Source organism: Aspergillus homomorphus, assembly GCF_003184865.1.
Source record: "Aspergillus homomorphus CBS 101889 unplaced genomic scaffold BO97scaffold_19, whole genome shotgun sequence".
NCBI lineage: Eukaryota > Fungi > Ascomycota > Eurotiomycetes > Eurotiales > Aspergillaceae > Aspergillus > Aspergillus homomorphus.
The window spans coordinates 432,559-451,488 of NW_020291905.1; the positions used below are offsets into that span (position 1 = coordinate 432,559).

General features: G+C 51.0%; 8 protein-coding genes across 8 annotated transcripts; 3 read left to right on the forward strand and 5 right to left on the reverse strand.

Moving 5' to 3' along the window:
* Positions 1-267: 267 nt before the first annotated feature.
* Positions 268-1,928, reverse strand: BO97DRAFT_443484 (uncharacterized protein; the record flags this gene model as incomplete). Its single annotated transcript, XM_025698370.1, has 3 exons — positions 268-1,281; positions 1,356-1,559; positions 1,647-1,928. 3 exons carry the CDS (start codon positions 1,926-1,928, stop codon positions 268-270), a joined length of 1,500 nt encoding a protein of 499 aa, XP_025551253.1.
* Positions 1,929-2,458: 530 nt separating this feature from the next.
* On the reverse strand, positions 2,459-4,245 carry BO97DRAFT_369522 (F-box protein). The gene is made up of 2 exons (XM_025692739.1): positions 2,864-4,245; positions 2,459-2,785 (listed from the first exon to the last, which is right to left on the reverse strand). The coding sequence occupies exons 1-2, from the start codon at positions 3,860-3,862 to the stop codon at positions 2,639-2,641; spliced, it is 1,146 nt and encodes a 381-aa protein (XP_025551254.1). The 5' UTR covers positions 3,863-4,245; the 3' UTR covers positions 2,459-2,638.
* A 1,629-nt stretch (positions 4,246-5,874) lies between these two features.
* Positions 5,875-7,509, reverse strand: BO97DRAFT_443486 (actin-related protein 2/3 complex subunit 2). Its single transcript, XM_025698371.1, has 5 exons — positions 7,353-7,509; positions 6,603-7,273; positions 6,451-6,551; positions 6,346-6,394; positions 5,875-6,289 (listed from the first exon to the last, which is right to left on the reverse strand). The coding sequence occupies exons 1-5, from the start codon at positions 7,412-7,414 to the stop codon at positions 6,210-6,212; spliced, it is 963 nt and encodes a 320-aa protein (XP_025551255.1). The 5' UTR covers positions 7,415-7,509; the 3' UTR covers positions 5,875-6,209.
* Positions 7,510-7,662: 153 nt separating this feature from the next.
* Positions 7,663-10,845, forward strand: BO97DRAFT_405812 (snoRNA-binding rRNA-processing protein DIP2). Its single transcript, XM_025695279.1, has 3 exons — positions 7,663-7,690; positions 7,755-8,009; positions 8,076-10,845. The coding sequence occupies exons 1-3, from the start codon at positions 7,674-7,676 to the stop codon at positions 10,690-10,692; spliced, it is 2,889 nt and encodes a 962-aa protein (XP_025551256.1). The 5' UTR covers positions 7,663-7,673; the 3' UTR covers positions 10,693-10,845.
* Positions 10,846-11,977: 1,132 nt separating this feature from the next.
* Positions 11,978-13,688, reverse strand: BO97DRAFT_405814 (metalloendopeptidase WSS1). Its single transcript, XM_025695280.1, has 2 exons — positions 13,049-13,688; positions 11,978-12,975 (listed from the first exon to the last, which is right to left on the reverse strand). Exons 1-2 carry the CDS (start codon positions 13,330-13,332, stop codon positions 12,009-12,011), a joined length of 1,251 nt encoding a protein of 416 aa, XP_025551257.1. The 5' UTR covers positions 13,333-13,688; the 3' UTR covers positions 11,978-12,008.
* Positions 13,689-14,357: 669 nt separating this feature from the next.
* On the forward strand, positions 14,358-14,892 carry BO97DRAFT_425030 (uncharacterized protein; the record flags this gene model as incomplete). Its single annotated transcript, XM_025697024.1, has 4 exons — positions 14,358-14,387; positions 14,465-14,531; positions 14,598-14,819; positions 14,876-14,892. 4 exons carry the CDS (start codon positions 14,358-14,360, stop codon positions 14,890-14,892), a joined length of 336 nt encoding a protein of 111 aa, XP_025551258.1.
* A 901-nt stretch (positions 14,893-15,793) lies between these two features.
* BO97DRAFT_443489 (dolichol phosphate-mannose biosynthesis regulatory protein) lies at positions 15,794-16,708 on the forward strand. The gene is made up of 3 exons (XM_025698372.1): positions 15,794-15,861; positions 15,927-16,007; positions 16,074-16,708. Exons 1-3 carry the CDS (start codon positions 15,859-15,861, stop codon positions 16,260-16,262), a joined length of 273 nt encoding a protein of 90 aa, XP_025551259.1. The 5' UTR covers positions 15,794-15,858; the 3' UTR covers positions 16,263-16,708.
* A 1,408-nt stretch (positions 16,709-18,116) lies between these two features.
* BO97DRAFT_70819 (uncharacterized protein) lies at positions 18,117-18,916 on the reverse strand. Its single transcript, XM_025701006.1, has one exon. The coding sequence runs from the start codon at positions 18,688-18,690 to the stop codon at positions 18,283-18,285; it is 408 nt and encodes a 135-aa protein (XP_025551260.1). The 5' UTR covers positions 18,691-18,916; the 3' UTR covers positions 18,117-18,282.
* Positions 18,917-18,930: the final 14 nt, after the last annotated feature.

An 18,930-nucleotide genomic window follows, 5' to 3' on the forward strand; every position in this document is an offset into this window, starting at 1 on the left:
TATGTATTCAAAGTGCGAACGTACATACAAACTTTCTGGCTATCGACAGTGGGGTTTTTTTCTTGCATAACACTATTTTCTCCGTGTCTGCTTTGCATTTTCCGGTTGGCGCACATGAACTGCTCCTCGCCTCATCCATTAAATAAAATCGTCATGTCATAAATCATCAGTCGTAGCATAAGGCACAACAAAGGAAGGAAAGAAGCAGATCGCCAGGACCAAGTATTTCCATCAAGATAAGATGAAGTGACCGCACGCAGCCGTTCATCAATGGCCAGACGCCGCCCGCTGTTTGTACACCTCGTCAGCAATGACCGTCAGTGCTCCTCTCATCTCCACTGCAAGATAGCAGAGATCCTCCTCATCCTTTCTGATCGTCGAGATTGCCTCAAAGATAGCCTTGGCGAGTATGATGCATCGGTCCCCGAGCTTCATATTTGGATAGTACCGATGGTCCCGTAACAACATGATGGTCAAGTTCCATCCGGCACAAGGACAAATACGCTCTGGATCCATGGTACAAGCCACCGCACAGCTGCAGGCTGATCGACAGGTGCATCTTCTCTGGCGAGCATAGATTATTGGGTCACGTCGGCTGTCCGCATGTCTGATCTCCCCGACAACTCTGCTTTCAAGGATTGCTAGCACTGCCTGCCGGTGCCCGAGAATGACCTCCTGTTCCCACACTGCTGGGTCGACCGCGTTCTCTTGCAGAAAGGATAGGTGTAGTTGCGGAATCTTGGTGCGGATTGCATCCCTCGGGGCAAACGACATGAACTTTTCCGACCCCAGAATGAGAACTTCCTTGGGGGGCATCTGATATGTAAGGCCCGGACCGTCCCATTTTCGGCGAAATTCAGAAGCTCGATCCTCCAACAGCGCCAGAGTGTACCGACGGTATCCAACTAGGTCGTCCAGCGAGAATCCAGTCGCCATGATCATGTTCACGGCACGACGGACAAGCCCGGCTTGATGTTGGCGCAAGATATCCTTGCTAAAAATAGTACACACGGTTGGACTGTCAAGGGCTTCCTTACAGACCAACAGCATATTCAATGTGCTATGCTGCTCAGGAAGCATGAAGCCGTCTTCAGTTGAGACTCGTGGAATGCCGAGGTGAAAGTAGGAGCATAGCTCGGCGTTCGCGATCTCCATGACGAGCCTAGAGTACAAGGCATAATAGAGAGTCTCCACAGCTCTGACCAGATCCTTAATGCTCTCGGCTGCCACGAGCTCCTCCGCACGTCGGATATGCGCCAGAAGGCCTTCGTTATCGTCCAACTGTCAAGCAAACACGCCTGAATTAGCCATGCTCATGCCAAAATGATGAAGGAGCTAGAGTGTCGTTCACGCACGTCAACATTATAGAAGTAAAACACCACGACGACAAACTTGGCAATGGAATAGACTTTGGTGTAAACATTCATTACACTATTGACCCAGTCGGTAAGGTCCTCATTACCAGCGGAGTCCATAAATCTGACCAAGCCGTTGACAAGGCTCCAGTCGGGATGGCCAATTGTGTATGGAAGTGAAGGCCGCTCGATGGGAACCATTTGCTGCGAGCTTGAGTCAGCTCACACGTCTTATCGAAGAAGCGAGAGAAGCAAGAGCGAAAGTCGCGCGATCGCCAGAATTGAACTTACAGCTGAGGCGTAAGAGACTGCAGTACTACCAGACGAGCGCAGACCCATCTCTTCTGCTAGTCGATTGTAGCTTTCCTCCCCACGTTTCTGCAGTAGCTCCTGAGAATACTTGTAGAATCCATCCTGATAGTCGCCAAACAAGGTTGAATCCACGGACTCCTGGTAAGAATGACAGTGGGGATCGAGTTTCAAGAAGTGAGAATCATCATCGTCACCACGCGGAAAGAGCTTGCGCTTGGCTGATGCCCATAGTTGCGACGCGGATCTATGAGCGCCCTTCATTTGGAGGGATTGATGTGACCGGACGTTCGCTCGAGTAGCTGCGGTAAAAGGCCTCACGTAGAGAGATGGACGCGCAAGTTTAATTAAAAAGATAGTGGGATGAAGAGAACGGAAAGTGTATGAAGTTGATGAAGGAGACGCAGAACCGTGAGGACGGAACTGTGAGGGCGGATCTGGGGTAAGGTGAAACGAAGTAGACGTGATCACAGGGTGGTGAAGTTGGTAAACATAGATCGAATATCAAGCGTTGTGTTGGTCTCACTTGTGAGAACTGGAACAGAGAAGGTACACGCGGTGTGCCTGCTGGTTTGTCTCGCACGCACCACTATCTGATTGTACCTACATGAGCCAAGACGATCTTGGAATACAGGATGTTGAGGTTTCACTCCTAATAATAGAGATACACAACCTGCCAGTTCACTCGGCCGACTGAGTTGTGGTGTTATCTCGTGGATTTGACTACCCTCGAGAACACACAGTCTTTTCACGCATACAAATATGCAGGCTCTGCGATCTGAAGACCAATGAACCCCAGACTCTCCTGCCTCTCTCAAAGTCCAGGAACAAAGGCTCTAGGACTACTGAGGACTTTATCCCTGAAAATTGAGATTGCTATCCTCCCATAATCTAACCAAACAAGAAATGCAAGGATATCTGGCCGCCTATTGCTGCGCCCGTACACAGTGAAGAGAACCGAAACTAGTATCAAACTATGAGGGCAGCGGATCGATCTCGATCAGAGCCTTTTCCCCATTTGACGTGTATGGTAAGACAACCTCAGGTACTCTCCATAGCGTTTCATTTGCTCGTTGAATGAAATCAGGTGGCAAGTTGCTACTCTCGCTGAATGAAAGAGACTTAATAGAGAATCAAGGTGATTAGCTCTTGTCGTTCAAGAGGGCAGGAGAGCTAAGAGGCTCAGAACATATGCTTACCCGTAAATTGGTCAGAGCCCTCACCCACTCAAGGCCCAAATCGCAAACCTCGTCGGGAAGGCAAGGATAATCCTCAACAGGATGTGGGAGTATACTGTGACAGTTCTCTAGCCAGAGCACTTCTAGCTTTGCCCCAGGAGCTGGACCCTCGCCATCCATGCTACCTGGATCGCCGAGCTCCCCCTCAATCCCTCCCAGCCAATCCAGAAATTCGGGCTGAACCCCGCGACATGTCCTCAGTTTGAGCACCCTTAGCTCCGGATTCCTCTTTACAAGCATCATCAACTGCCAAGGAGTGATACCAGCTCGCTCCAAGACCAAGCTCTGCAATCCGCAGAGCCCCATATGCTTCAACCCCCCGATCCCAATCAAGGAGTTCCACGCAGTGCTCCCCGGCGCAGGACTTAACCACGCGGTTGGTCGTATGGGGCCATCACGGATGTGCGGATGTTCGAAGCGAAGCGCAAGGTGGCTGAGGATATGTCGGCAGTTAGTAGCTAAAGCCGTCGCGCCGGCAACGTCGAGACCATATGCCATGAACTCAAGTTCGCGGAGCCCTCGCCCGTATCGGTTAACCATTTGCGCAAAGATCCTGTTTTGCTCGCGAATGGTATGCTCTAGAGTCCGAAAGCTCTCCTGCGAGCCATGCACGCGTTTCTTGAGGTCTTTGATTCTTAGCGGAGGCTTGTAGAGGAGAGGGGCCCTCGTTCGATCCACAGCTGGCCGGATGACAGTCACCTTGTACACCTCACTCCCGGACTCATGTGCCAAGTTATTGAGCATCTGATCCGGTGTCAACCACCCAGCTCGCAGTAGGGAGATAGCGGAGTGGGAGTGTCTCTCGAAAACACCTAGTCGTAGGCAACTGAGGCACAGAGTATGCGACTCATAGTTGATGCGGGATGTCCCCCCAAAGGCTAACAGTGACTCGAATGGGAGGTAAGAAAGAATATGGAGGATGATCTCCAACGGTAAAGAGCTTATCTTATCCGACATCATGGACAACAGTGCTAGATGTTTCCACCGGGCCGCGAAAAATGTTTCAAATCCCAACGAATCCCGTCTGCTGCGTTATAGAAGACGAACCCCGGCACGCCTCTCTGGGACGCTTTTTCCTCGATCCCGTTTGTCCTCTAACATTCGCCATGCAGCGTTACCCGGCTCTTATTCTGGCCAGAGCCAAAAAAAGCGCGCTATACCTATCGAATCGCAGATGGGGGTATCAGAGTCGCAAATTTGTATATCCCTGCATCAGCTTCGGTTCGAAATAAAGAGGGGTCAGGAAGTGGCGGCTGCCTGATATGAACGGATGACCAAGACTGTCTGTAAGTATATGTGTGTGGATGGAACCAGAAGAAAGACGGACCCTTTCTTCCTTCCTAAAAGTGGCCGAGAGAATATGCAAGGATGAGAGAGACTCACGAGGGCCGCCGACGTCCCCTAAAACCACCGGAGAATCAGTTCCATGCAGGTGGGGATTTTTTTTTCTTTGGTCTTTGGCCGGACCCATGAAGATCGAGTGGCCTCATCGTGTCCTCATTGGAACAATGCAAATTGAGCTTATGGAAAGACTCAGCCCTTGGCATGAACCGGCCCGGAACAAGTGAAGCGATGAAGGCTTTATTTGGAGGCTAAAGTTGACTTGTTTAGTCACTGTGGGTAAGCAAGAGAAACCAACACCAACGGCGAGTCAGTCCATATTAGCACTAAACATTAGGTAGACTAACAGTCGAGGCTAAACTACAGTGATGTCTTGGATTTCCGTTTGCTCGCTCGTTGTAATACCCAGCTTACATGTCTGCCAGGATGCTTTCTCAATGTCCAGATAAGGCGGCAATGAGCTTGCATATTATTCATTCTGACAGGACCAATCTTCGATTGGCCCTATTGCACCTTTTGTATCCTTGCCGATCGACTGTCGCAGTACGTACTAGACTAAAAAATAGTCCCAAGCAGATTTGAACCATGCGATCGGGTAGCACAACAGCATGCTGGCAGAGCATGGTACATACGGGACATACTTAGTCAGGGACAAACAATCGCGCTGTGAACGCCTGAGCCTCACGACCTGCATGAATCACTGTCGGTAGCAAGCCTTTCTTGTTGAACCTTAGAAGCACAGGCCCGAGAGACGCCAATGCAGCCGGTGCACCGAGCGTCATGATTAAAAGAGGATATTATGGGATGGGCGCCTGTAGGAATGCAGCTCCAGCTGCGCCTGATACCTTTTTGGTACTGCAGCACTGCCTTCCTAGAAGTTCTTACAGGACATCGCACGTATTCGTAGATCTTCCGGCGAGCAGCTGTGGGCCCCCTCCCTCGGGTGAAACTGACTTCTATTTTCTGTCCCTTTTTCCAGTCACGGCTGAGATCCTCCAATCGAAGTGGCAAATTGGTAACTAAGAGTTAGCTTGTCCTGCGATCCCTGTTGGCCCGTTAGAGTGCGATGAACGCCCCTGAGGGGAAGGAAACCTTCGCTACAGTACCCACTGTGCAAACTCGGTGTGATAGCAACAAGTGACCACTCCTTCTTATCGAGCCCAATGACCGATCAGAATTGATCGTCAAGTGTGACCACTTCGCAATGGCGAGAAACGATCTAGCAACGCAGCGGCTGCAGTGATAGCGCAGTTGTGTTCTTTAGGCGCTTGCCGGTAAATTCCATAGGGGGCTGCTGCTTATGGCGGGAGCCGATTGGAGGCTGGGGAATTGTGGGCTCGATTTGTTTCTTCCCGGTCCCGCTGCTGCCAGCCTCTAATCGGATGGTTTCGGCCGATGGATTCTGAGTTGGCACATCTCGATATCGAATACTAGGCCCATGTGTTGGTTCCGTGCAGCAGGAGGTTTATGACTGCGAGCCTTTGCAGTGGCAAGAAAGATTAAAAGGACCTGAAGTAGGTACAGTACTGATAATGGTGTGGGAGTGAGCAAGATTGGGCCAAATTAGGCAAATATTCTTGATTGACACTAGCCCAGTGAGGGAAACAGTCCCTGAACAGATGACAGGTATTCCGGCTCTAGGCTGCTGTCAGTACATCCATATCTTCCCCGCGCCCTTGCTTGTCACATCCATCCTATAGTATGCACTCTCAGAGAGCAAGGGTGTTCTGCTCCGCTGTTGATCATGCTCGATGAGACGGCTTTGGGCCCCATGCACCCGTCAACAGTAGGGCCCAAACAGAGCAACCAGTGGGAACAATGAGAAAGAAGATGAACATATGATACGAAGAAAGATTTACATCCAGAAAGCAAACAGAATCGGCCTATGCATGTGTGCATCTCTCCTACACTGCCCTCCCCGAATTGCAATATTCTATACAGATAAAACGAGAAACCTACTATCCTCCTACCCCTGTACCCTGAATGTACGACCACTGGCCGTCTTCCTCTCCCGCTCCTCGTTCTCGGGTCTCGCCCGGTTGAGTACTGCCAGGAATCAGCGACATGGACTAAGCCATTACCCGACCAACATTGAGGCTTACCTTGGAGGAAGTCTGCAGTTCTCTTGCGCATCCGAGTGTGAATGTATGCCTTGATGAGATGTTAGCAAGTGATCTAGTGGGCCCCGAGACAACAGCAAGGTTTACCTTGGAGGCTTTGATGTGATAGTGGAAGTAGTCACGGAAGATCTGGATGTGCGAGATGTTCTCATAGCGTCTCTGGGGAGTCAAATGACGAGGGAATAGCACTAATCTCGATTAGTAGATGTTGCCAAAGAAAGTCTGGAGATATCCCGTACCAAAGGTGACGTAACTCAGCGTGCCGTCGTTGACGTTCTGTAGGCCGGGAACTCCAGCCAACTCGAGGGGTGGATCATTGCGGAAAAGCACTTGAGGAGCGTTCTGCAGCGTCAGAACACGACGTCTGGCATCAACGAACTCCTGCAAGAAGACCTTGCCGAAAATGCGATCCGTTTCCTCCCGGAAGACAGTGCTGAAGATGACCGTGACCCGATCATGGCTGGCCTTGATGTACATCGCCTCTTCTTCACGGTAGTGAATGGCCATCACTTCTCCTCCTTCCTTAACTCCCTGGGGAGCTGATTCCGTGGTGTATCTGGAAGCTTCCTCCGACAGCTTCGCGAATTCGTCGAATGCTCTTTCAAAAGGGGCGGCCATTGCGTTGCGCTTCATCAAGGCGAGTCGCATGATGAGGTCATCCTTCGCTTCCTGTTCAGCGGGAAGGTTCTCCAAGTCGATCAAGACAGAGAAGTCGTAGCCGGGCTCCGGGTCAACGATATAGGGGCCATACTCCCTTTCCAGCACTTGTTGGGCACCATATTGAACGAGCTCTCGGAAGCATTTGACTTGGATGGAAATAAGGATTTTGGTCTTGGACTCAGGAGTAGACAGATGGAAGGTCACGCCGTCGAAGTCGGAGACGATCTGGTCGATTGAGACTGGTGTGGATCTTTAGCGAGCACCAGGCAAGCTGTTAGCTGGGAGCCTGGTATATGTCGGAGGGGGCGGGGGAAAGGGAAGCTGTATACCCAGAGAACCGCTCCGTCAGGAGGGAGTGGATGAGGACGTTGTGGTAGTCTAGCAAAAGCATGGTGACGAGCGCATTCAAATCGAGTTGAGTTGAGTAACAGGTCACCCAATGTCCTCTCTTGGCTTCTTTGTTGACTTGGACTTTATCAATGGTTCACTGCCACGAGGGGGGTTACGTTGATGATGCTTGGGGAACGGCAGGCGGTGGGGAGGCTCCGAATGGTCGCTGTCGCTCTCCGTACTTTGCGGCCGCCATTTGCGCCTATCGATAGCATTCATTCTCGGAGCTCCAAAAATTTTCCAGAGGCAGACACCCAACGATGGTGAAGTCATATTTGTGAGTCTTGCTCCCTCCGACCATGATAGACTACTAGGAATTTTTCGATTACTGACCTGGACAGAAAATTCGAGCATTCGAAGACTTTCGGGCTCATTGCCTCCGGTTCGTCTAATGCGATCTGGGCCCGCGATGAGGAGAGCCTGGGTACTGCGCGCCGAACGGGCTCCGGAAGAGCCATCGTGGGCGCGAGTGAGGAAGTCCTTTGCTGGGACATCAAGAAAGGAGAGCTGCTAGGCAGGTGGCGAGACTCGGCCTGCAAAGCACAGGTCACAGTAATCACGCACAGCAAGACGGACGAGGATATTTTTGCGGTCGGGTAAGTTCTCGTCATTACTGTTGTACGAGAGGCTATTTTTACTTATACTTCCTTTGTACGCTTCAGTTATGAGGATGGAAGCATTCGTCTCTGGGATTCGCGAACCGAGTCCGTGATCATCTCTTTCAATGGTCACAAGTCCGCCATCACCCAACTTGCCTTCGATAGCGCCGGAGTTCGCCTTGCGAGTGGCTCGAAAGATACGGACATCATTCTCTGGGATCTGATCGGAGAAGTCGGACTTTTCAAGATGCGCGGACATACCGACCAGATCACTTCACTGAATTTTCTCACCCCCTCCACCGAATTACTCAACGCTGCCGGCCTTAGTGATCATGCAGGATTTTTGTTGTCGACGGGCAAGGATGCGCTGATCAAGGTCTGGGATCTGGCGTCGCAACACTGCATTGAAACCCATGTGGCTCAATCGAACGGCGAATGCTGGAGTTTGGGGCTTTCACCTGACGAGAGTGGTTGTATCACCGCTGGCAATGACGGAGAGCTCAAAGTCTGGTCAATTGATGAGAGCGCTATGATCGAAATTTCAAAGGAGAAGGTCGGATCTGAAGGCCAGAAGATTCTGACAGACAGGGGAACATTCTACCGCAACGGCAAGGATCGCACGATTGGAATCAGCTTCCACCCCCGCTCGGACTACATTGGGATTCACGGTTCGGAGAAGGCAGTCGAGATTTGGCGCATCCGCTCACAGGTCGAGGTGCAAAAGAGTCTGGCAAGGAAGCGCAAGAGAAGAAAGGAGAAGGACGCGCAGCGTGCTGCAGACAAGGAAGGAGCGGTCGTGGAGGCTGACACCCAGACACCTGACGACGCAGCGTCTGCACCGGTTTCAGAAGTCTTCGTTTCGCACACCATTGTTCGTACTGGGGGCAAGGTCCGGTCCTTCGACTGGATCAGGACGAAATCTAGCGGGAATCTGCACCTGCTGGCTGCTACTACGAACAACCAGATTGAGGCCTACAGTGTCGTGACCGCCAACAAAAAGAACAAGGACGAGGACGAATCGGAGTACACTCGAAATCTGGCAGTCGATATTCCAGGCCACCGCACCGATATTCGTTCCGTTGCATTGAGCTCTGATGATCGAATGCTGGCGTCTGCGTCCAATGGAAGCCTCAAGATATGGAACATTCGCACCCAAAGCTGTCTGCGTACACTCGAATGCGGCTATGCCCTCTGTTCGGCCTTCCTACCCGGAGACAAGATTGTCGTCGTTGGAAACAAAGACGGCCAACTTGAGGTTTTCGATATCGCCTCCTCGACTCTCCTTGATACGATCAAGGCCCACGACGGGCCGGTATGGTCCCTGCAAGTTCACCCAGATGGCAAGTCCCTGGTCAGTGGCAGTGCCGACAAGACTGCCAAGTTTTGGAACTTCCAGGTTGTTCAGGAAGAGATTCCGGGGACGAAGAGAACCACACCGCGACTCAAGCTGGTACACACAAGAACCTTGAAGGTCTCCGACGACATCCTCAACGTTCGCTTCTCCCCTGATGCTCGATTGTTGGCTGTTGCTCTGCTGGATAATACGGTCAAGGTGTTCTTTGTCGATTCACTCAAGCTCTTCCTCAACCTTTACGGCCACAAACTTCCGGTCCTTAGCATGGACATTTCGTGGGATAGCAAATTGATTGTCACATGCTCAGCCGACAAGACTGTCCGCGTCTGGGGTCTGGACTTCGGTGATTGTCACAAGTCATTCTTGGCTCACGAGGACAGTGTTATGGCTGTTGCATTCGTCCCCAACAACAAAGAAGGAAACGGCCACAACTTCTTCAGTGCTAGCAAGGATCGTTTGATCAAGTACTGGGATGGTGATAAGTTTGAGCATATTCAGAAGCTCGCTGGACACCATGGTGAGATTTGGGCGCTGGCCATCAGCCACTCTGGAGAATTTATTGTCACTGCCAGTCACGATAAGAGCATCCGCACCTGGGAACAGACGGACGAACAGCTGTTCTTGGAAGAAGAGCGGGAGAAAGAGCTCGAAGAGATGTATGACAACTCCCTCACCGCTTCCCTCGAACAGGACGAGGACGGCGAGGACGGTGAAAAGGCCGAAGCCGTTGATGCCGGCAAGCAAACGACCGCCACGCTCATGGCCGGAGAAAAAATCATCGAAGCTCTGGATTTGGGAATGGAGGATCTCGAAGTCATGCGCGACTGGCGTGTCGTTAAGGCCAAGCAGCCGAATGCAGCTCCTCCCAAACGCAATCCCCTGTACATGGCACTGGGTGACGTTTCCGCCGAAAGACACCTCCTGAACGTTGTCCAAAAGATTCCCGCTGCCGCTCTACAGGACGCTCTGCTGGTTCTTCCCTTCTCCAAGATCCCGGCTCTGTTCACGTTCCTTAATATCTGGGCTAGTCGCGAGTGGAACGTCCCCCTTACCTGCCGTGTTCTCTTCTTCATTCTCAAGACACACCATCGTCAGATCATCGCCAGCAGAATGATGCGGCCGATGCTGGACGGCATCCGCGCCACCCTGCGCCGGGTGCTGGCGCGCCAGAAAGACGAGATGGGCTTCAACATCTCCGCACTGCAGTTTGTCGGCCAGCAGATCAAAGAATCGAGCACGAAGGACTACATCGACGAGGCCGCCTATGAGGAACAGGAGAGAATGACAGGTACGGGCAAGAAACGGCAGTTCATTAGCATTGCTTGAACAAGTTCTGTCTCAGGATGATTTGTTTTCAATATCTGTATCCATGCATGTGTCCGGCGTTCAGAAATAGTTTTAGGGTCGATTCCTTTTTCCTCGTTTTCTTTTGGCTACGCATGAAAAGTTCTATATCCGGAAGGTTATGATATGTTTAAGACTCCATGTAAATTCATTGGTTATCCAAGAATAAAAACTTCATTCCTCAAAACAATATTATCTAAAGCTAGCACAGCACAGCACAGCACTAGCGAGTAAAGCAGTAAAATCCAAAAGCTAAAGAACCCTATTCAAAAGAGTCAGCAATGTGCCACACATCAACAACAATCACCTATCCAGAGCACAAACATCTAGACAGCCGATCGAAGCCCACACAGCCTTCCCAGTTCAAATCGAAGCGCAACAGAGCACCACCGAACCCAGACACACAACAAAGAAAGAAGAGTTGGAAATCACCACTCAGCAGAACCATTATAAGCATCGACGACAGTGAAACAACGTTGGCTTCCTGCCATACCTCTTCCGGCTCTTCCTAATATACCGGTTCTTGATTGCAAAGCTCTCATCATATAGGTGTTTTCTTTTTTCTTCTTGCTTGTTGGGTGTGGGATTGGGAGGGGGGATTTCTGTTTGGCTTGATTCTGGGGTGGGGTTTCAGGGGAGGAATAGGGGTGGTGAGTGCATACCTGGTTAGTTAGTTAGTTTGTGGATTGTTGTTGTTTGAAAATGTTGATCTAGGACCATGCATGAATGGTTGGGCGAGCTGTGGGAGCTCTTGGTGTTGTGTTGTGTGGGGGAAAAGAGAGGAGTGGAAAATCGGGAGGAAGAAATTATTTGGCTGGTGGAGATGTTTTTTGCTCGGCGGAATGTTGGGCCGGGGATAGGCACTGCTGAGTCAGGAATCTGTCAGCTAACTATGGCGGGTTGTTAACTACTACGTACAGTACATAGTAGATTGCTGCTGTATGAACTGTTTGAGCTGTGAAAGGTTGGGTTAGTGGGTTGTTTTTGCATCAGTGTCATTCGTAATTTCAAGAGTTAGGTGCGTCGTCCATCATAGCCTTGAATCGAAATTGAGGGCACATATGAGATGTACCGGTACATATAAAGGGTGCTCGGTCAAGCGAAGGGTGTAGTAGCAACCTTTTGTGAGATGAGATGGCTGATTTCTCTTCTGAAAATGGTATAAGAGGTAGTCCTCTGACATTGAAACCTTTATTTGCATTATCCCGAAATGAAATTGCTAGCCAAGGTATCTCCTGCAGAAACATCGCAATCACACCAACGCCTATGCTAAGTGAACTCTAAAGCTATTGCTAAAATCATGATTCCTGCTTTGAGGTCCCACAGTTCGAGCAGAATTGCCATTCCACTTCCATGAATGAGCCGCACGCTCGGCACGTTCGGCCCAGTCGCCGTTTATTCGCCTCTTGTGGCCGCGTGGAAGAGGGCGCCTTCGCACGTGCCTTGTTCTTGGAAGTATCCTGGGAAGTCGACTGGCTAAGTGGTCGTTTATTACTCCTGCTGTTCTGCACAGCTGGAGCATTTGGCATTATTATCACAGGCTCAGACACGGACCTATTTGTCGATGGTCGCGGTCGCTCCGAAGCGCAAGCATCACAGCAAAGGAACTCGGCAGGATTGTCAAGCGTGCATGTCGGACAGGACCACGGCTGACTGTATGACTTATCATCTGATATCAAATCATCCGAAGCCTGCGGATGCGACGACGCAACGGGCCGACTACTCTCAGGGATCGGAGGCGGCGATAACGTGGAACGAGGACCGGCAGGGTTCTGCTGACTTGGAGGGATATACGACGGGCCATACTTCTCCCTCTCTTCCTGCTCAATCAAGTCAATAACAGCCTCCATGATCGCTCGCTCGTTCGCATCGTCCTCTTCTGCTTTCGTTCGGAAACCATTCCTGGACGCCTCCTCTGCCAGCTCGGCGCTGTTGTCGGCGCCTGATGCGCAACCATTCATCACCTCGCGGCGTTTCTGCGCCGCGTCCGCAATGACCTGACGCATGTCTGTACCACGCGACGCTCCGGTGCCGCCTAAGCGCTGTCCGGAGCCGGCGGAGAGAGCCCGTCTTTGCTCGGCGGCGACTCGGGCTCGTCGACGAGCTTCCTCGACTGGCATTTGACGGCCGCCTAGGCGCTGACCCTTAGACAGGAAGCCTTCGCCTGTATAGCCCTTCAACGTAAGCTCCAGGTGCTCGTCTCGTAGCTGGTTCCATAAAGCATGGAATTGCTGATTGTGCGGTCCATGTACGATATGACATAATCTGTGGCCCTCCTTAGCTACTGATATTGGGGTAAACCAACTACCCGGCTAAAGGATGGGAGGGGAGGACCTACTCGTGAAGCATAGTGTCTACGATCGAGTCCATCGGCAGAAATTGGCGTTGATCAGAAGCATGACGAAGCCGTAAGCAAATCTTCTGGCCATGATTGTAGTTGAGACCAAGAAGATTCCGTTGTTGCGGATTCAATTCGGCCAGCGTCCCGACCTTCCATTGTCGTCGGCGCATGATCGGCTTGACTATGGAAGCTACCTTTTGAAGCATAAGGAGTGCCTCGGGCGCCCGAGGGCGGTTCCTGTCATGGCGGTATTCAGAGATGAGCGGGTCTAGTTCGCGCATGGTGGCGAATGTGTCCTTCACAAGGTGAAGGCCCAAGCGAATATAACCCGACGGGAAAATGACCTCGCCTTGTGAAAAGAGGGAAAAGCTTCTGTTGTGAAAGCGAAGGTACGAAGCAGGTCAAAAATGCCGTGGTGAAAGTAGTAGTAAGGCGAAGCGAAGCACTTATACTAAAGTCTCGTAGCAGGCGCAGGCTACTACTTCCGCCACCAGAATTCACAGCTGAGCAGTTGATCGCCAAAAGAGAGGCAAGAATGACTATAAAGTGAAGTACGAAATGAAGATTCAAGAGATAAAAGAAAGAGAAGAATACTCCTGTGATTAGACTAAAGAAAGATACTAAGCATGGTAGAAATTGGAAGCACAATGCATGAATGGGCCGAATTCCCAGCGCAGATTGCTAATCGTTGTCTACCTCAGGCACCAAGGCACCTAGGTACTAAATATGTCACGTGTATATACTGCCCATGGTCAGTGTAAACAGCAATAATTGCTGTGTATCTTCTAACATTGCAACATAAGAGGCATCTCAGCTGCCAGATAGAGAAAGTAGCGGTGTTGAAAAAGGAGAAAATCTACTCGAATTTGCACATACTAGAGCAAAAATCGGATATACTTCCTTTGCTTCGAAAATGACCTCGAAATATGATCTCACAGTCAAAATCACTTCATCAAGTATACTATGGCCTGGTAAGTCAAAAGAAATGCGTAGAAAAATTTCTATACTAAGGCCAGGTGTCTCACTTGGGTCATTTGATCGGTTGTAAGTCAGGTAGTTAATGTTGGCCTCCAGGCCACAGTGAATGTGTTACTATGCTAGCAGTAGTATACCCATCTGCACTGAGCTCATATCCTCTCCTTTCCTCTCTATTTAAACAGTTTCTACCTCAGGGCTTCCTCTCTCTTACACTCATCTATTCTCAACCACCTTCCACTTCCCACCGCGTTCGAAAAACATCATCCCAAACTCCTCTCACTTAACCCCAACTCCAAACTAATCATCAAACCAACACCACCACCTCAGGATGCGTTGGACAGAAGACAAGAAGAAGCTGGTACCATCTGTCTCCCCTTTCTTCCCTCAGATATTTCCATGGCCTTGATCCATACTAACATCAACCCCGCCTTACAGCTCTGGGAGCTCATATTCGAGACCCAAACCTTCACCCTCGATCTCCAGAAAGTGTCCGAGGCATGGCGTAAGGCTATCAACTTCATCCTCTCTCGCTCTCTACGAGGCTCAGATGACTAACTACTAGATAAAGCCGGAGATGACAAGCCCACCGCTAGGGCGATCGAGAGACACCTGGACAATTACCGGAAGAGCGGGAGCGGTGTTAGTTTCCAGAAAGGCCAGAAGCGAGCAGACACTGGATCCGGGGCCGCTACTCCTCGCAAGAGACGCAAGACTAAGGCTGCTGGTGAAATCAAGAAAGCTGTCAAGGAGGAGGATGATGATGAGGAGGAGTTTCTTGCAGCGGAGGAAGGTAAGGATTAATGATTATTAGAAGGTTGAGAGCTTTCAGCTGATAGTAGTGATTAGGTCTTGATGAAAACTAGTTAGGGTTGAGAGTTCTTGGGGAAGATATGGATTATGTTCAGAGAGAGGAGTTTAGAGGGGTTTAGAGAGGAATGGCATCTCCTTAACTACTTTGGCTTATCATCATAGTCATTGGACAGATCTGGAGTCGACAAGTTGTTCTTAGGTAATTGCGTTGCAGATTTGACCTTTGTATGAGGCAGAAGTCTTGAGATGTGAAGCACATAGCTTTTACAGACTATTCATCCCTCAGGGCGCTTAATGGCAATGCTTCGATGGCTGTAATACCCAGTTGTGGTTCACATCCCCAGCCCACTACTGTCACAACCTCTTTTATCTACACTCAGTATCTCCTTTAGTGTACTGTCATTACAGACACACACAAGACGCAAGTCCATTGGGCAGTCCCGGCCCGTTCCAGAGCTCACGTTCTCAATAGCTGGCCTTGACGCACCGCGCACCCTCCTTCATCTATGGCGTTAAGTTCACCAAGATCCACTGTCCTCCCGCCCGCCCTGCCCATCTTGCTCTTGGAGCTAGCGTCAAGACTTTGACACGGCCGATCAAGTACACAGCCCGGGATCTCGTCCGTGCAGGCGTTGCCAGCCTGATACTGGAAGATTCGTCGGAGCAAGAGATGATCTTGTCCTGAGGGCCATCACACTTCTGCGCATTGGAAAGGTCAATTCGGCGATAAACCCAAACTGAAAGACCTGACGCAGGAGGCTGAGTCTACGCCAAGCTTCTCTGCATCTTCAAGAAGACAATGAGCGTCATAATAGAGATATATCTAGAGATCGCCCTCTAATCACGCCTCCTGTTCGCATGCGTGACTAATCAACGCTCTGGTAAGCCATGTCACGTGATATATTCCCACATCTACCCGTAGTAACCCCCCCGTTCCTCAGAACTACGGAGTATCCGCCATCCTTTTGCCTTTCTTGTTCTGATCTTGAACTTGCTGCGGCTAATAATCGATCATCATTATGGTATGTCATGCCTTCACTCACCTCTGAGCTATAGTCAAAATGCTAACTACTCCGTGCGGGCGCAGCTGGGCACTCTTGTCGGATCCGCCATGCTTATGGTCGCGACCGCGATCTTCCTCTACTATACGACGTGGACTTTGCTGATGGTATGCTGGCTTCCATTGAACCTCGACACTCCAGTAAAGCTCAATTGCTAACCAACAACCCGCCAGCCCTTCGTTGATCCCGGCCACCCGCTCCACGACCTTTTCCCTCCGCGCGTTTGGGCTATCCGCATCCCCGTCTTCCTCACTCTGCTGGGGTCCGCCGTGGTGGGCACCTTCATAGGCATTGTGATGATCAACAGCAACAAGAAGAAGGCGGCCAAGGCGCAGGCGGCTGCCGCAAAGAAGAAGACTTGAGATGTGAGCTCACGCCCGGGCCTGGGGGGGCTACGTGGCATTAGTGGCGATCGGTTGTACTTATATTCTCTGTAAAGTTGGCAATACAAATTTCTGCAAGTGGAGTCTTGAATTGGGGTCTTTAATGGGTAGCAGGCTTCCTGGTTGGTACCTTTCGTGTGGAGAGCCTGGTGATGAATAGGACAAGTCAATGCAAGCTCCGGCAACCGTGATGGGAACGGCTCATATTAAATGCCAGTGAACGACCAGTTGCCTCACTATAAGGCTGGTGGCAAGCACAGGTCAAGATTTCTGGAGTTACCTGACTGTTTGCCGTAAGCCTGCCGTCAGTGTTGTTCAGGCACCACGCTTGTGGTATTCAAGACCATAGTGTTCCAGCCCGTGCACACAAAGAGTGGAGCCAAGTAGGCAACTGTCACGTGCTCGAAGCTGCGGTCTTCTGGGATAGGAGATGTGGCATGTCGATAAGATACAATAGAACGCAGTGTCCCTGTCCTTGAGAGTAACTCTCCGATACGTCGGGCACAATCAGCAACCGTGTCCTCATAGCGAGGACCTAGATCTACCTTTGGGGAGCGGAGACAGTTGCACTGCCTTGTAGGGTAGGTCTAGATCTCATTGGCCAGGGCTGTAGAATGTCCTACCCCAGTACCTCGCATAAGTCGCACTGAGGCCAGGCAACCTCAAGTCTACACTGATTGTACATACTCAGCGCGATTAGCTCGCGCATTTCTATGAGTCGCCTTGGCCGCTTGTGCCATTAACCTCGGACTATATGACCCATGCATCAGGAAGTAATGCGTCTAGACTATTGATGGCTTCGCAATACCCAGAAATCAGGAAGTTTGTTTGTGATATAGCAGTGATTGCCACCCAAAAGCTTCGGCTAACGAGGGCATGTCTTCATCCTTTCTTCACGTTCATTCCCTAAGCGAGAGCTTGTACCAAGGGGGTAAACACCGGCCCATAAAATGCTGTGGTGAGCTCAACGACATTCGGCCGCCGGATTTGCTTGGTATGAGAGGAGCCGGGAGCCCCTCACATCAGGCAGTTCCGTCAATATTGAGCAATGGCGGAGCCCGGATCACCGGCTCATAAAAGCAGTTTCTATATCGAGGGTAAACAAGCAATGTGCTGCAGGGTAAAACACAATTGAGGCGTTGTCAAGTTCGTGGTTCGAAACGTAATCGCTGATCCGACCATGATCGAAGAACAAGCCCATACCTTATTGCAAATCGCACGGTTCGACAAGGTCTATCAGTGTCCTTACGGAGAATTTCAGAGAAGAAAGGACTTCGTCATCCTGAGCCATTGCGGATCCAAGAACGTAACTGGTCCTTGCGGCCCTGATTTAGTTGTTCATTGTACGAGGGCCCAAGAAAGCACGGAACAACCTTCCAGAGGGGTTGGGAGGTCAAAGGGGATGTCCCAATTCCGACGCCAATGACTGCGAGAGTGAGAAGGGAATAAGGGAAAGTATGCCCAGTGGCATCAGATGACCTAGAGCTCGTTAGTAAGCCGGAAGACGAATGCTTTGAAGCATGCGAAACCGTGTTTCGTCTGACCCTGGGATTTTGCTGCCCGAGGCGCTTTGGCAACCAAATGGCATCATCGTTAGATGACAACATTTCTTCTTCCTGTCTTCCCTGTCAGTCCAGCTGCATTCCTCAAGTTCCCTACTGCAAGCCAACCGCGTGGTAAGAGAGGTAGCACCGATGACGAGCTTCGCGATCATTCGACGAACGAGTTCCTTGGATACGGCAGGTCACAGGTGAGGCGCTGCTGGTCTCCCAGGGATTCAGGAGATACCTACCCAAACAAGGGGATATGGGCAATGGCGAAATTGCTAAGTCTCAAATTTGCATGAATAGGGAATACCGAGGGAATGGCTGTCCACCACGTAAAATTCCAGTCACAGCCCTGCGAGGGATGGGGGAGGAGAGGCGATGGGAGGGGGGACGTGCCAATGGCCGACGGGGGCCTTACAGATGATGGCAGTGCATCTCAGGCGGGGGTCCCGTCACTTGATAGCATTTTGGGAAAGCCCCATGAAAACCAGCCACATCTGGCCGGGGAAGAGAGAGACAGCCTCCAGCCTCCAGGCTACTCCGGAGCCTAGAGTCGACCGCCTTTTCAAGCCTTCCCTTCCCCACTCCGGGAATAGTTGGACCTGGCCGGGGCATGCTCCTCCCCGTAGCCAGACTTGTTTCAGTGGCCCCTCATAGGGGCCCATGGGGACTTGGGACGTTGGGGAAGGATTTTCAGGCAAGAAGAGTCCCCAAACCATGGTCAGCATCACATGCCCCGGAGGTGATAAATGTTTGGCTGCAATATTTGCCTCCAGGCACGTGACTATAGAGACCCGCGTTTCGGCGCGTCGGGCTTGCAGGGTTTGTAGCGTTTGCAAGGCTACCAATCTACCCCTCATGCGGGCGTTGGGGTTCTGTCCGTGCACTATTGACTGTCCTGCTTCATACACAGCGAAAAGGTACGGTACGGTAAGTGCAGATCATCGGCTAACCACAAGGAGAACCGGTCGAGGCAGCCAAATAGACAGCATGTAGCTAGACTAGCATTAGAGCATAAGAGTAATTAGCAGATGCATGTGCTGGAACCGTCCGTACTGTAGAAAGGAGATCTTATGCCTTCGTGACCTTACCAGTTTGCG

What these genes read in the sequence shown, in the direction of transcription:
- BO97DRAFT_369522 (XM_025692739.1), bottom strand. Translation starts at nt 3,862, where the DNA reads ATGATGTCGGATAAGATAAGCTCTTTACCGTTGGAGATCATCCTCCAT. An exon ending in GGGCTCTGACCAATTTACGG is followed by an intron (nt 2,786 to 2,863) that starts GTAAGCATATGT and finishes TTCTCTATTAAG; the next exon opens with TCTCTTTCATTCAGCGAGAG.
- BO97DRAFT_443486 (XM_025698371.1), bottom strand. Translation starts at nt 7,414, where the DNA reads ATGCTTTTGCTAGACTACCACAACGTCCTCATCCACTCCCTCCTGACG. An exon ending in ATCACATCAAAGCCTCCAAG is followed by an intron (nt 6,395 to 6,450) that starts GTAAACCTTGCT and finishes CATCTCATCAAG; the next exon opens with GCATACATTCACACTCGGAT. An exon ending in AACTGCAGACTTCCTCCAAG is followed by an intron (nt 6,290 to 6,345) that starts GTAAGCCTCAAT and finishes GATTCCTGGCAG; the next exon opens with TACTCAACCGGGCGAGACCC.
- BO97DRAFT_405812 (XM_025695279.1), top strand. An exon ending in GAGGATATTTTTGCGGTCGG is followed by an intron (nt 8,010 to 8,075) that starts GTAAGTTCTCGT and finishes TGTACGCTTCAG; the next exon opens with TTATGAGGATGGAAGCATTC.
- BO97DRAFT_405814 (XM_025695280.1), bottom strand. Translation starts at nt 13,332, where the DNA reads ATGCGCGAACTAGACCCGCTCATCTCTGAATACCGCCATGACAGGAAC. An exon ending in GTAGACACTATGCTTCACGA is followed by an intron (nt 12,976 to 13,048) that starts GTAGGTCCTCCC and finishes GGAGGGCCACAG; the next exon opens with ATTATGTCATATCGTACATG.
- BO97DRAFT_443489 (XM_025698372.1), top strand. An exon ending in CGACGTGGACTTTGCTGATG is followed by an intron (nt 16,008 to 16,073) that starts GTATGCTGGCTT and finishes ACAACCCGCCAG; the next exon opens with CCCTTCGTTGATCCCGGCCA.
- BO97DRAFT_70819 (XM_025701006.1), bottom strand. Translation starts at nt 18,690, where the DNA reads ATGAGGGGTAGATTGGTAGCCTTGCAAACGCTACAAACCCTGCAAGCC.